At 41.1% G+C, this 15,903-nt stretch overlaps 2 protein-coding genes across 3 annotated transcripts in view; one reads left to right on the forward strand and one right to left on the reverse strand.

Annotated features, from left to right (window-relative positions):
* cmya5 (cardiomyopathy associated 5) lies at window positions 1-14,555 on the forward strand. The gene is made up of 14 exons (XM_079350844.1): window positions 1-788; window positions 1,630-2,272; window positions 2,433-5,210; window positions 8,850-8,945; window positions 9,101-9,319; window positions 9,432-9,454; window positions 9,692-9,816; window positions 10,039-10,173; window positions 10,470-10,616; window positions 10,848-10,995; window positions 11,191-11,324; window positions 11,399-11,513; window positions 11,594-11,770; window positions 11,857-14,555. The coding sequence occupies exons 1-14, from the start codon at window positions 682-684 to the stop codon at window positions 12,107-12,109; spliced, it is 5,100 nt and encodes a 1,699-aa protein (XP_079206970.1). The 5' UTR covers window positions 1-681; the 3' UTR covers window positions 12,110-14,555.
* mtx3 (metaxin 3) overlaps window positions 14,203-15,903 on the reverse strand; it is a 4,683-nt gene continuing 2,982 nt past the window's right edge. Inside the window, exon 9 of one of the 2 annotated variants that reach the window (XM_079351816.1) lies at window positions 14,203-15,822. In XM_079351816.1, the coding sequence (XP_079207942.1) occupies window positions 15,727-15,822 (96 nt within the window). In that variant the 3' untranslated portion in view covers window positions 14,203-15,726. The remainder of the gene's footprint in view (window positions 15,823-15,903) is intronic. The other variant, XM_079351817.1, reaches the window with a different exon arrangement.

A 15,903-nucleotide genomic window follows, 5' to 3' on the forward strand; every position in this document is an offset into this window, starting at 1 on the left:
TTGTCATGATTTTGTAAGCCTTACAAATATCACAAAATGAATGATCACTCCTACAAATTTGTACCTGAGGTTTTTTTCTGCCGCCTCTTCTGGCAGTGCTTATCATTTTTTGTTCTGTGGTTTGACGGCTTGTTACAGCTAGTTTATGATTTTTTAAACTGTGCCAGTTCTGCTGGGTGGTAGATGACTTACATGTTGTATATGTGTGTGTCTGTGACAAGCGGCCGGAGGACGGGGAGTCCTGTTTCAGCTCAAGGTCTAAATTTAACTTAGCAGAGGGGATTTTTATCTTAAAGTCACACTGGCTAAATCAGCTGTTAGTAACTGTCACAGACTAAGATAATGACTGTTTCATTAAGTATTAACCAATTTAATAAGCTTTTTAAAAGTTCAAATACAACTTCCTCTTTGTGGCTAGTGTGCTTAAGCTAAAACCCAGTGAGACTTTCTGTCATGGCCTGCCACCCCCTCTTAAGCCCACTCCCCTCTTTTCATTCCCCACTCAGTCTATTTCTGTTCCCAGCTGAGTCAGATGGACTGCTCCCAACTTAGAATGACACAAACAGGCAGAGCAACTCTTCCCAAATCAGAGTGGCTGAAATCCTCAGGTGGGCTCTAAAAAACACAAAAAGACAAGAAGATTGGGAACCACAAAGGGAAGAGCTGGAGGATTCTGTCAAAATGGAAGAGTGTGAAAGTCTGGACTCTGAGATGACGGAGCTACAGGAGTTTCAGAGTGAGGCCAACAGCCAGGACGATGAAGACGAGGTGGAGGAACTACAAAACAGGTGCTTAACTGTCTGGATCTTGGTTGCTGAATGACCTGAGTTGGGGCTTATGTGTAAAATTGTGTCTTCTGGAAGTTTTCACATGAAATGCATCGAATATAGAGTCTGCAGGTAACCACTTCTCGGCATCTCAGCTCAGATCCGTCTTGGTAGAAGTTCTGTTTTATCTTTTATTTAATTCACACAACACCACTCCATTTAAACTCCAAGCTCATACACACAGTTGCAAATGTTGGTTCTACATTGATGTGATTTACCATCCCACATTTTACATCTCATTTATCATGTTTCATACCGGTTTCATTCCGCTTTAGCTACCTTTGCAATGTCCGAAATAGTAGAAGACACTGATATGTTGAGTGTATCTGGGAAGGCAGAGGCATCTCCTCTCTAATGTTACATGGATGACGCTTTGGGACGTCACCTGGCCCTATCCCTGCAGCATCCAGGCTGTATTCATAGCAGGAGGGATGGCTCTGAGTGTGAGTTTTTCAGATCCTCACTGACATTAGCAGCTTTTCACCACACATCTCGTCTAATGCTGGATCTAGATCTTCACTCCTCGAGTTGTCAAACTGTGAACAGTTCAGCAGGTGTTACTGTGTCCTCAGCTTAGATTTACTAAGTTGCCTCAGGTGCAAAAACATGAATGTGTTTTTCATGCTGGCACATTATGCTCAGATGTGTTTTGATTCATCGGTTCGTTCTCTGCTTGCATTACCACAAGCGCTGCCAGCAGGATCTCCTCTTGCACTCAAACTGTTTAGTCATGCCCTTCCTCTTTTCTTGAATGACAGCCTTCTCTCCGTCCTCTAACTTTGACCATTCCTCTCTTCTGCAGCCTGCGAGAGGTTGTCCAAGACCAGTCAGTGAGGCCTAAACTCCAGTGCTTGCTGGTGGATCCGTCATTCTCCATGGTAACCGTTCAGAGTGAGGACAGTGGGATTGTTTGGGAGACGGCATCTAGTCGCTGCTCTACTCCGTGGGCCTCTGAGACCAGCTCCACTTCTGAAGCCTACAGCATGGAGGGATCTGGAGCTGCAGGGAAGATCACTATCGTCTTTGATGAGGAGAAAATAGTCCGCAGGAGGACAAGGTCTGGAGGAAGGAGCAGACTTGGGGACCGACTCAGTCGACCCGGGAGCTCGAGATCGGCTTCAGCTCTGGGAGTGGAACGACCTGAGATGGCGGAGGTGTCTCTTCCTAATGTGAAACAGGAGAAGCCCCCAACAGAGCCCGACTTGGGGGAAATCAAAAAAAGAGATCAGCAGCTGTTTAGTCTGATTTCAGATGGTTATGAGATTCTTAACATTAGAGTTCCTTCAAAACTTCCCACCGTGGATGAGGAGGAGAGCACAGAACTACAGGACAACCTGTCTTATTTGGATCAGACTCCAAAGATCCGGTCCAAAAACCATCATGACTGGACACAAATACAGAATCATGTCCTGCCAGAGGACGGGGAAATACAGGATCACAAAGAGGTATTCACTGGTTATATCTCAATTTGGTTAATGTAAGAGTTTTTAAATAATGCAGTACATTAGTTTTGGTTTCATTCATCTCCTCTGCCAAGAACATCAAATTTATATATTTACTTGTTCAAAAAAATGTATGTTAAACATCGATTGTGATCTTTTTCAGCCAACACAGCAAGACACGTCTCAGCCCCCCACAGACTCAGAGCTGAGTAAAACACCCACCCCAAAAGAGAGCACCGGAGACATAGACTACTTTGAGAAGTTCACACTGCTTGATGCGGTCATTCCTGAAGATCAGGCTCCAGAGATGCAGAAGGAGGCAGAACAACCTGCAGGGAAGTCCCAGGAAGAGGAGCCAAAACCTGATAAAGAGATAGTCATAGACAGACCCTCTACGTCAGAAGACTCTTTCGTCTTTGTTACAGATGCGGACATAGTTGGGGAACACCTAGATGAAGTTTTCTATGGAGAGACACCTCCTGAGGCAGTGCGGGACAGAGGTGATGAGGAAGCAGAGGGTGGAGGCGACATAAGAAGGAGACGAGAGAGCCAGAGATCCATGAAGGAGAGTGGTTCAGTGTTGTTTGGGAGTCAAGAAACCATCCTCACTCCTATCTTTATCTCAGCCGGGCCCCCTAAGATCATCGACCAAATCCTGCTGGATGAGCCGACCGCCATGTCCTTTATGTACTCGGACCTTTATGAAGATGCTGTTGGTGAGAGACGGAAGAGCGATGAGGAATACTCTGAAGCAGAGAGCGTAGCATCCGAGAAGTATTACAAGAGGCGTTTGTCGGACTCAGAGGAGACTGACGGGTACCTGGAAAAGTTTACTTTGAAGGACGAAACTCCCAGAGTGGAGGATCAACCGGAGTCAGCAGAGGATAAGAGAGAAGGGAGGAGGATGTGGTCACAGGATATGTTTGAGATGACTGGATGTCTGACAAGAGCGGTCCAAAAGGAAGACGTGGACAAGTCAAAGACAGAGGAACCAGAGACACAGGAAGTGATTGATGACTCGCAGTTAAAAGCAACTGAACAGAAAAGACAACTATTTACAGAAACGTCAAAGGTAAAGGAGATAATAACACTGACTGAGCCTGTTGAAGAATGTGTTCAGGAGTCTAAACCAAAAGAGGATCAGATAAAGGTTCAGAAAGTGGAACATGACCACACTGAAAGCAGCACAAATCAACCACTTCCTGGAGCTCAACTGGTGGACAGTAAAGTTGAGAAAACAGAGGAGAGAGATGAGCATCTTAGAGAAGTTACAGTTGAAACAACTTCTGAACCAGTGATTGAAACTGAGCTTCAGGCACAAGAAGTGGGAGAACGACCATCTCACACCGTCACCGAATCTATAATACCAACAGAAAGCACTGAGAAGACTTTGTCTAAAGAGGCAGCCACTGACTCTGAGATGGCGGCTACTGAAGAGAAATTAGTCACTGAGGCTGAGAGGGAAATACAGGAAAATGTTGCTCCTACTGAAATAGAAACATCAGCTGAAACATTCATGCTTGAGGAAAAAGATACCGCAGAAGACGTTGCACCTGTTGAAGTAACCACTGACTGTGATTCTGCAATGCACGCAATGGTGGAGGTTACAGAAAAAGAGGTTGCTGAAAAAGAGATTCAAACTCAAGTTCAGATTGATCTTCAGGAGGTGAAACACGTGGAGACAGCAGAAGTTCAAACAGAAGTTGCAAGAGAAGAAGAAAAGGAAGCTGCAGTTGGTAGTAAGGTGTTGGGAGTTATTACTGAAGCAGAGCAGGAATCAGTGGTTAAAGATAAGATTTCAAGTGAACCAGCAGAAATAAAGACAAATTCAGGTAAGAAAATGGAGGAAATCTGTGAATCAGAGCAGCATCAGCAAGAAGAGAAACCAGTAACAGAGAGTGAATCAGAAAGAACAGAGTTGATAATTGAGGCCAAAGAAAAAAGGCCCAAAGAGGACACTGGGACAGTACAGGAGACGGTGGACGACAGTGGTGAGTTGATTGTCCTTGTCCCTAAAGGACAAGCTGTAGAGATGGACATAAAGATCAGTCAGTCAGAGAAGGCTGTTGGCAATACAGCAGATCTCTCTGAACCAAGCAGCACATGTGAACAACTCACAGCACCTGAATCCATCACAGTCAGTCCAGAAATTATTCAGGCAACACCTGAGGAAGCAATGACAGAGTCCCAGCAGGGAGTACAACACGAGGCTGTTTTAAATGACAAAGTTTTACCTGGAAATGAGTTTGACGATAAGTACTCTCCTCCTGAACCTGTAGAAGAGACAGAACCAGAGGAGCAGAAGATGGAGCTAGACTTTGAAGAAAATGACGGCATCTTTTCACCTTTGAGGAGCTTCACTCCTTGGGAGGATTTGTCTGGACTACACCGAGAGGATCAACCAGAGGTCAAACAAAATGAAAACATAAACAAGGTGGAGGATGTCCCAGAAACAAATATTACTATGGAGGATTCAAGTCTAGTGATTGAGCTTCAAAGAGAGGAGGAAGGGAAAAAGGAGGAACAAGATGAGGCCGTCATAGTGGAAGCTCCAGAGGTAACTGTGGAGGAGTTTGAATATGAGATGATATCTGAACAGGATGCAAGAGACATGCCACAACCAGAAGCACAGAGAGATGTAGAGGAACCAAAATCTGAGTCAGGACAGGAGAGAGAGGAGAGGTCAGATATGCAAATGGAGGTGGAGGTGGAGAAGAAAGGGGAAGAGTTTGATTTCTCCCCAGAGGAAGAGCTGATTGAAGCTGATTATGACATCATAGATGCAGAAGAGGAGAGTCAGGCTCGACTTGCGGCTGAGCTGCAGGGGATGGACTGGTTCTGTCTAACCTGTGGCTGTCTGATGTCAGAGGACGTCTGTTTGTCTGGAGAACATTACAACCACACCGTTGCTGCTGTTGATCAAGCCTACGAAGAAATTAAGGTAACATGAAAAACTTACTTTGTATAAAATCAGCCTGTATTGCTGTGGCTCAGAGGTAGAGTGAGCTACCCTCTAATTAAACAAAGGTTGTTCAACTCCCAGCTCTTGCAGTCAATATGTCAAAGATCAGTTTTGATGACTTTTTGACAAAGGTTGGGTATACCCACATTACATATTTGCAGGGCCATTTAAAAATAACTATGACCAAAAAAAACAAAAAACATTTTTCTCTTTGAGTTCTCTTGGGCAATTTCCACTAGAACTTAATATGTTTGTATTATAAAAACACTTTCAGTGGTCAGAAGACTCGAGAAGTGTTTTATTTATAATTTGCATACAACTATATCTGGGATAATCAAGGCTTTAATAATGTTGTGTTTAGGGCCTGAGAGAAACGTGCAATAGAAATGTCTTCGGTTTGGCATCTCCAGACCCCCATTTTAAATGGTGTCAAATTAAAGTAGTGTTGTCAGCTTTGTAATTGTGACTGGTGTTAATAGTGTGTTTATATTTCTGTTTTTGAATTTTTATAGTAACACTTTAAACTACACATGGGCATAAAATACAAGAAAAGCCCTACAATACAATACAGGAAATAGACAAATATAAATATACAAGATGTTGCTGACTACAACAGAGAGTCTTTTATTTCTCAAAGTCATCTTCAATTACTGCTGTTAAATTAATGTATATTTTAAATGTATAAGCTTTATATTAAAAAAGCAGGAAAACAAATATGTACTTCCAGTAAATAAAAAGCCAACGTTTAATTGTACATATTACAAATTATGTGCTGTTATTTGACAAGCTTGTGTTTGTTATCACCATGAATGAAACAAAAATAGTGCAGATGAATACTTTTAAGATTAAGGTGCAGCAACCATTAACAGCAAAAATCACTGACGGTTGTGGACTTTTACTTAACGTGTTGATGTGTTGGATGTTAAGTATTATAATATATACCAATAATCCCATAATAAAGCTAAATTAAATTATAGTATTTTTTTAACTATTCATATCCTATTTGTATTTTCTCTCAGATTGTCTTTTGTCTCAGAAACCTAAAAGTGCTAGACATCTGATCATTTTAGCAGACATGATGCTGCTGTCTGATAGCAGGCTGCTGTAAATAGTAGCTCCTCATCCTTACCAGCTTTATTGACTCACACAGTTATGATCACCACACACTTTACTAGCATTCGATCAGGTCATCCTGTGATAAAGTCGTCCTGAATTAGCAGGCTGCATGCTCTAAAGCTGCCTGCAGCTAGGCACATTGAGTTGTTGTGATGTAATGATCTGCTTTGATCGGTGGAAAGGTCCAGCGTGACATCATCAAGCAGAGATTGAAATATGATCTGTTCACAGGCACTTCACCCACTCGCTCTCCCTACAGGTCAGCAGAGGGTCAACCTGCTTTTTTACATCTAGGGTCACATAAGATAGCTTCTTCTGACAGGGTCAAAGAAATCTGTTTGGAGTCTTGTACATGCAAAGAGCTATCTGCTCAGTTTTCATGTTCATTTGTTAATGTACTGCATTAAAATTACAAAATGTTCACTCTGCTAAAAGACAATGTATTCCCCAAGTAAGAAAATATTGTCTTTTCAAGGGTTTCTGTGAGGCTACAACAAGTTACACAAGTGAAGCGAGATATTTCTTTGAGTTCCTTAACGATCATAGCAAAGTGTTTGACATCTAAATCAACGGAAACCTGGAACAGACTGAAAATGTTCAAATGTCATTTCCAGAATGTTGGAACCAGGTCAACATGCCTGATGTTCAGAGGTGCTGCCTGTCAACAGGCAAGGCAGGCAACTGCTTTGGACCCAAGGCTAGTAGGGGCCCCCCAAAGGCTGACAAGCTTTACAACAACAACAGCAATGGTTCACTATGTGCAACGTTTGCAGTGACATTAGGAAACCCCTCTAAGTGGCCCCGTCTGAAAACACTCAGTCTTATAATAGTAAATGACTGAATGATGCTCACCTGACCCTAAATATAGTGGACGAGCACTTTTATAATATAACTTCCGCTAAATAACATAATGGGGACAAACATGGTTTGTTGAGGTAAATATTGGTCTTGGGCCCCAACAGACTCCATAATCGCCAACAGTGATGCTGTATTTATGTAAAACATTGACAGCTTGAATTGAAACACATTTCACATTGTAATAAAAGTCTGATTTTAGCACCAAGAAGTGCATATTTTCCACAGAGGGCAAAATCAATTGAGACAAGTTTACCAAACCCATTTAGACGAGTGTGCAAACATGGAGTGTACCACTGCAACTCTTCAGATAATAGTGGGTATGCTCACATATTCCTTTGTGCGCACACACACACACACACACACACACACACACACACACACACACACACACACACACACACACACACACACACACACACACACACACACACACACACACACACACACACACACACACACACACACACACACCCCTACACCTGTTTTCTAAATCTTAGCAGGGGAATGATGAGCATCAGAAGGAGCAAGGAGAGATAAGTAACCCACTTGACCCAGTTAAATGTGATCTGTTGGTGCTCAGGTGTTGACAGGGGATTGCCAGAGTTCTTCCTCCAGGAAGTCTGCTGATTTCCCGTAAAGCTGCAGGAGGCAACAATTAATCTTAAATATTTCAATAAAACAGAAAAGATGATTTGTCACCAGTTATCTGGTATCCCAAAGATCCATGAGGTCTCATTAATAACATTTAAAAAGTAAAATTTCAGACATAACCATTGGCTGAAGTATGTGAAGAACTTATTGGAAGAACTGATTTCAGGGAAAAAGGGTTGAAAAGTTCACCAGCTGAATAAATGTGCTGCAGTGATGTCATCTTGTATTCTTTCCACGAAGTGTGAAGTCTAAGTTTGCAGAGATCATCTTTTTTTTCCAAAAATAATTGGTGTAGAAATCTTCAGACTTATCCAAAAATAATGCCCACGTACTCTCATTCTTAATTAATGTTCTTTTGATGTAAGTGATGAGTGAAAATTCCACATTTCTCATTCTGTATTAAAATGTGGTCTATTGAAAATAATATGAGGCTCGAATTTTTTTTTTTAAATAGTTTTGGACCTTTTTGCGAGTGAAAGATGTAGAGAGAGAGTGTGGGAGGACATGCATCAAGTTGTACCTAAAATCAGTGCAAGAAGGACTGAATCTTTTGTTTGGGGTGCCTGTTCTTGCAACTGAGCAAAACCAGCACCACAAAAAAAGTCATGTCCTTTAAAATGCAATTCCTGGTTGGATTTATGATTTCCCTGACACAGCTCAGCGACAAAACTAAAAAAGCTGAACTTTGTACATCAAGTCTAAGTTTGTCAGCTTTACTCTTCATTTGACTTTCTGACTGCTGAAGCTTCTTTTAAGCTTTGGCTTAACTTTCTGCTGAAATAGATTACATAGTTTTTAAGGCCTATTTAGAACGTAAGAATAACTATAATCATTATATGATGATTTATGTCATTAAGCATAGGAGCATGTAAGTATTTAAATAACGAGTGAACCTATCTTTGAATCTCAGCTGTATCTTTCTGTTGCTTTTGGGATATCAATCAGATAATTTACCATAATATATATATTTATTTATGTTTATTTTTTTATCAGGAGAAGCTGGGTGATTGGATCTCAGAGCTGCAGGGCAGGTCAGAGAACATCGAGGACCTGGTTTCCGAGCTTGAACTGGGCTACAACTCTGTAGAGGTAAAACAAGACATTTAACAGCTAGATCTACGCTACTTTTCAAATGAACCATTAGATCAGTGTATACTTCATTGAATAAATTGATCTACCATAACATAATTCAGTTTGTTGACACAGTACTTATGTTCTTATCCCCTCCATCTCCTCTGGACCAGGACCAGTTTGTGGAGTGTGAGGCAGCGATGCAGGTGCAGAATGATGAGATGATGGCTCTGGTGATGGAGCAGTACAACAACATGTCCGTCAGCATGGAGGAGGAGAAGAAGGCCAAGCTGGAGCAGCTATATGACCAGATTGTCTCCTTCCAGGAGAGCATTGACTCTGCCAAAGCCACTCTTGACACGACGACCAGAGAGGCTGAGACTGATGCACGGGTAAGTCCCAAAGGCTCTCAAGGCTTAGTGATCAACTGTATCAAATTTTTACCAGTGATCTTGTGTAGATCACATTTCTGAATAATCCTATTTTGGTCTTTTCTTTCACTAGTCACCTGAAGACATTCACTTGAGGTAATTCAGAAAAAAAGGAGTATTAGCTCGAGTGGTTTTCTAACAAGTTTATAATGAACCTTTTTTAGATAGTGATAGTAACAAACACATTTTGCTGCTCGGCCTTTAGAGTTGTAACCTTTGTAGTCTGTGCCAACATGCTGAATATTGAGCTGCAGGGTTAGAGTATGGAAAAGAAGGTTTGTCAGATAGCTATGTTGTTCTGGCCAAAGGCTTAAAACTGTGTTGTGCCATCAGACTGAAGGCAGCTCTGGACTCTGCCATGTCACTGGAGCTGGGTCCCAGGGGACTGCTTGTGTTTGAGGACTATGCCAAAGGCAACACTTCCAGCTCTAACCTTGCACAGCGCAAGGGAATCCCAGGTAGGTCTGAAGAAAACAAACTGTATTTAAATATGTATCTGACACTAACGTGTGTGTGTGTGTGTGTGTGTGTGTGTGTGTGTGTGTGTGTGTGTGTGTGTGTGTGTGTGTGTGTGTGTGTGTGTGTGTGTGTGTGTGTGTGTGTGTGTGTGTGTGTGTGTGTGTGTGTGTGTGTGTGTGTGTGTGGTTTTGTGTGTGTGTGTTTTCTGGTGTTTGCCACAGTGCCTCAGAGGCCCACACTGCAGCCTCAGGAGGCAGGCTCAGCCTCTAGTACCAGCGTCACTGTTTATTGGAAAGTAAACTCAGGAGATATCATCGACTGCTTCCAGGTCTACTGCATGGAGGATCCACAGGGAGGTAAATGCTTTCAGGATAGTGTTAAACTGAATTGTTGTTCAAGGTGCTTCTTTTTGACAGACGTTACAAATATTGATTCAATTTAAGTTTTCTTTTGTTAATCTGAAGAAAAAAAACCCCTCCTTTTTCATAAATACACATTTATAGTTTGTGCTGTAATCACTTATTTTTTCAGGTCTAGGTATTTTTTGCTGTTACATTTTTGGACACTTTGAGATCACAGAGAAAAGTGCTGTGACTTTCTGAGTTATTAAATATCAACATTGTGCATGTGTTTTGACTGCTGTTGTCCTCAGCTGTGTCAGAGGAGTACCGTGTCACAGTGAAGGAGAGTTATTGTGTCCTGGAGGAGTTAGAGCCTGACAAGTCCTACAAAGTGTGGGTGATGGCTGTCAACTACACAGGTTGCTCTCTGCCCAGCGAGAGACTTCCCTTCAGAACCGGTCAGTTCACACACTGGAGCTAGAAATAAACAGTACACAACTTCTTCGGAAAATACTGCAAAGGGTTTTCCTGCATTGTTGAGGACGATTACAGTAAGCTGTTGTTAATGGTCAGTGTTCATCTGTTTTAATACAGTAGGCTATATTTGATTTTGGAGGTCCAGAAATACATCACTTGAAAGCACAAAGTGAATGCCACTCTTAATTAATGTCATGTACTTTTCCTGGCAGCTCCATCAGTGCCAGTGATCGACACAGAGCGCTGCACTGTGCTGTGGGATTCTGCCACTCTTCGATGGAGCTCAACACAACAGACTACAGAGCAAAGTTTCACCTTGGAGTACTGTCGTCAGTATGAACTTGAAGGAGAGGGGCTCAGGTGGGTGTTATTTTAAACAAGCTAGGTACCAACAAAGACAGGAGTGTTAGTTTAACACAAAAAATAAAAAAACAAAAAAAACTAGCTGGACAACACATCTACAGTGAATCACCTTAAACATGGACACGTGTCGGTGTGCCAGAGGTTATATACCTATAATTTATGCGTGTGCACGTGTGTTTGATGTGTTACTAGGACCATCTCAGGTATCCAGAGCTGTGAACAGCGGGTTCTCCTGCAGCCCAATGAAAATTATCTTTTTTACATCAAAGCTGTAAATGAGGCTGGAGCCAGCGAGCAGAGCGAGGCCGCACTCATTTCCACCAAAGGTAACAAAACACACACTTCAAAAGCTTTCCATTTTTTATTGTGTTAAACACTTTGAAAACCTGTCCGTTTTCAGGAACCAAGTTCTGCCTGCTGAAATCCACAGCTCACCCCGCTCTGGAGCTGTCAGTAGACGGGACTACTGTGCACTTATCTCAGGGCACACAAGACACACCATCTTCAGACAAACTGTAAGTTGCAGCAAGCTCCTACAATTCGAAATAAAGGGTGAATGTGTGAAATTGAGGGTTTTTTTGTTTTGTTTTATTAGGTGTCCCTCCATCCTGGGTGAGTTGTTGCCATGCAAAGGTCAACACTACTGGGTGACAGTTGTGTCAGGGAGCACAGCTCACAGGCTTGGGGTTGTGTACAGCTCAGCCAATAGAAACAGCCTGCTGGGGGAGAACAGCCAGTCATGGTGTTTGCAGTGTATCCCGACACCATCAGGGTATGCATCACATAATATGCACATTATTTACTACACGTGCTTTCCCTATATTTGGTCTGAATCCTCCACTCTGTCTGTCGGTTCAGCTGCAGGTATCAGTTGCTCCACAATGACGTGCAGTCCAGCGTGTTTGTGAATTACCTGCCTGAGCGGGTGGGTACCCTCCTGGATTTCAAACTTGGTCGTCTTTCTTTTTACAACGCCCAAACCGGTCAGTTGTTAGGAGCTTTCTGCCAGCACTTCACCCAGCCGTGCCACCCTGCTCTTGCCCTGGAGACGCCGGGTCGCCTGGAAATCAGTATGGTGCCGGAGGTTCCAGAGTTTACAAATGACAGCTAGCTCTGCTACCAGCCTCACAAACACTGAGGAGTTTACAGTACATGATGGACATATGTTGATGTGAATGATAAATGTATTACAGAGAAAAGTGCAGACACGAACGTAAAATATAATGATGTTCACAGTAAAGGTACAGTATAAATCATACTTGATCCCAGTCTTCTAAAGTCGAAGTCCTCATTTTTGGGTTAGTGGTTTTTAGTGAGATAACACCTAATATGAGAGTTTCCCTCAATTCAATTTTTATTGTATAAAAAAATAATAAAGATGAATGATGATGGTGTGAAATTAACCTAATGCTGATGTGAGCTCTTGTGATCGTATTGAACTTTCATGTAAATGTTCTAAAATGAACTCTATTCATCTTTCTTGTTTAAAGCATTTCTTTTATTTATGTTGGGAAAAGGCCTTGACTGTAAATAGTGGTCAAAAACACACTTTGTCACTGCTGTGACAGAAATAGTCAAGGACTGGTAAAAGTTTAAAACCAACTCCAACAAGAACTTTGTAGCACTTTAAACTGTGTTTCATATTGTTAAATTGTGTAAATACCTTTTTTTTTTAACTATGTGATCAATAATATGCTTTATTTAACTTACAGAAAGTGGAAATCATTTTCTTTGCCCTGCCATGTAAACTAATTTCATGTCTAAACTAAATCAACATGTATTTTTCTATTTAAAAAAACCAAAACTGGATTGATAAGTTTCTGTTGTCTCAGCGGTCTGACTTGGATTCACCACTAGAGGGCCTCAGTACTCTTTAAGGTGTCATATTGGCTCCAGAGCAGCCTGACGTATTTAATTATTGTCCTTTAACAAATCAGCTTAACTCATATCTCTGCCATAGTTTCTGATTATCTTTAAACAGTTGTACAGATTAATAAAAGGGATCTTTAACCACATCCATGCATCAAACCGTTTATGAAAAAAATAACCCACCAACATTGTCTCAGTAGAGCCAAAGTTTTCTGATGCTTTCATTATTCTTTAGAGATCGAGTCCATGTTTCCTTTCTTGACCTTTTAACTTACTCAAATGTAAAATAATGTAAATGATTGGTGTCAAAGATAAGAAATTAAATCGTGTGTTAAAAAAAAAAAAGTCACATATTGTTTCATTTTATTTATCCTCCATTACACTTGAACACTCCAGGCTGAGATCAATCACATGCAGCTGAAAACAAATCAGAACAACTTCTGCAAAGTCACTCTTACACTTCCAGACTTTTTATGGCTAACAGCTACTGTAGATTGGGCAGCCAGGCATCTCACTTATAAAAATACAAGGTTCTCCAGAGGACAAGTCATTTCACAATTAGTGTGCTACCAGTCTTCCCGGCACTCAGACATTTCCCCTCATCTTTCACATCTCACTTCATTTTCCAAGCATCATTAGAGGAGCGGAGTAAAACAGATGCTAGTGTGCATGGGATATTTTGGACACCTCTAAATCTGGTTGTACTTTGAAAAGTAACAGCTTCATTTTAGTTGGCTCTTATCTTTTTGCTGTCAAACACCTTGAATTGGAAGTAGGAAGATCTTTTTGTGGTAGTTGAATTTTGAAGGATCTGTTCTGTCACAATGCTAAGTTTCTTAGCTGCAGACTGTTTTACCGTTTTTACACGGAGCTCTTTTGAAATAACTTCATATTTGTTTTGATAGAGGGAGAGGATGAAAATCTTATTGTAGAAAAATGTTATTAGAAAAGATTAGACAACGGGTTCCTGGACAGCCAAGAGAAGCCTCGGCAGGAGCCTCGCCCCCAAGAGATTCATGACTTCCAAAATATCTGATGTGAAGTTTGCGTCCCATCCTTTCAGCCTAATTACTTATTTTTCCAATGTCTGAGTCCAAAACCAAACAAAGAGCTCTTTATTCTCCCAACATTTAAACAGGCTCACAATCACAAGCAAAATGGGTCAGTTACTTCTCAGCTAAGCAGATGACCTAATAACATCATTTACTGCACAAATGGTAGACACACAGCTCACGTATGATTTTAATCAAGACCATTTGAGTGATTCTAGACAAATATAATAAAATGACAAAGATGTTTTCAGGCTTGAAAAAAAGGAGAGCTTTCATGGCGGAATGATCATATTTGTATTTTAATAAGTTGTTATGAACCATTCACTGAGAATGAAGAACAGAAAACGAAAAAGACAATTTATGACAATGTATCAAAATTATACAAGATGCTGTTAATCTTTTGATAATTGTTGACTGACACCAGAAGTCATGAAGGCACACTGCACCAATGTGGTCCTCAAAAACAAAACATTTTGTAATGGCAGCACACACACACACACACACAATGAATGCTTGTGTTTCAGGATATGGTTCTTTAAAGGGAATGTAACCGGTAACTTTTTAAAGTTGCAAATCATGCAAACAAGCTAATAGAACAGACACAGTTCAGTGAATGTAAGAAGAGAAAGAAAACAACACCACTGGCAACACATTCAAAGACCAATTTCAAACGATACACAAAGCTAAAAAAAAAAAAAAAGGCAGTTTATGAGGCATTCCCAAGTGGGACAGACACTTCGGTTTAAAAAAGGAGATGTTAAATAGGCACAGCAAATTATACCAGCAGAACAATAACATAATAATACATGTAAGAGGAAAACTGCTGAGAAAGACAACGGTGACAATAAAAGAAGTGAATGGATGTTAAAGATGAAGACACACTGGTGCACACACACGCACTGTACACAGTCCCTTATATTCTCACTAAGTCAATACAGTGAATTAGGCCCTCCCATTACCTCAGTGGTTCTTTGAAAAGGATCAGCCCTATTAGAGGATTAATAAATAATGAAACTATTTACAACTTTACAAGCTATACAAAGCAGAGCAGACGGGAGCAAAACAAGTGCACGGTGTTCTTTAAAGTGTTGACGACTGATATACAGACTGAATATTACCATTAAAATGCTCTTAGAATTTAACTGGATATATTTACAGTTTGCTATGAAGATGGATGTGTGCGAGGAGTGGTGCTGAAGGATCTGGGCTCTTGCATGATAAAACAGAATGATAAACTATAGCATAAGATAACTAAAGACGTTATTGTAGGATATTCTCAAGTAAGTAATAGAACATCCTCATTAAGCAGGTGAGAACATCTCAACATGTGTCAAATGAAAATTGGCAGAAAAGGGTATTTCTCACAGGAAACTAAACAAGAGTTTTGAAACAATCGGCATGGGGACAATGTTGTGCCCTCTTTTTTTCACTGCAGGACTTTTCTTTTACTTTTTGGCTTTCCTTTAAACTTTCTTTTATTGAGCACCACTTCATAGCATTCCAGCCTTAACCACATACATGCATCAACTGTCCTTAAAAACCTCACACATGCACTTCTCCTTCACTTTCAGACCACCATCTTTAACATCTATCATCATTATCCTGCTGCAAAATAAGGCTATTTTCAAAGTTTACAGCATACACCCATTAATCATGAGCTCATTTACTATTCAAGTGACAGTTCAGCGGGATTCATTTGTTTTTGATTACAGAGGTTGAGTCAGATTAAGCGCTGCACCTTTAAATCTGCAGACCTTCTCTGTCTTTCTTCCATATATAACGGTGGATCAGGGTTGAGAGGCGGGGCTTAGGCGGGTGTCGAGTTCTTCTCACTTGCCAGATTGGGCTTGGGGTCCGGTCTGTGGGGTTTGTGCTGAGGGCTGCTGCGGAGATTGTCATCCATCTACGAGGGAAGTCCAGTCAAGTTAAGAGAAACATGAAGGAGACGAAAAACAAAAAAAATGAGGGACGCTATCTACATATC

The sequence above is a fragment of the Symphodus melops genome (genome assembly GCF_947650265.1).
Source record: "Symphodus melops genome assembly, chromosome: 1".
NCBI lineage: Eukaryota > Metazoa > Chordata > Actinopteri > Labriformes > Labridae > Symphodus > Symphodus melops.

Excerpts from the sequence above, each read along its gene's own strand:
- cmya5 (XM_079350844.1), top strand. The coding sequence starts at position 682 with ATGGAAGAGTGTGAAAGTCTGGACTCTGAGATGACGGAGCTACAGGAG. Across the intron at positions 789-1,629 it reads GTGGAGGAACTACAAAACAG|CCTGCGAGAGGTTGTCCAAG; the intron begins GTGCTTAACTGT and ends TCTCTTCTGCAG. Across the intron at positions 11,325-11,398 it reads CGCACTCATTTCCACCAAAG|GAACCAAGTTCTGCCTGCTG; the intron begins GTAACAAAACAC and ends GTCCGTTTTCAG.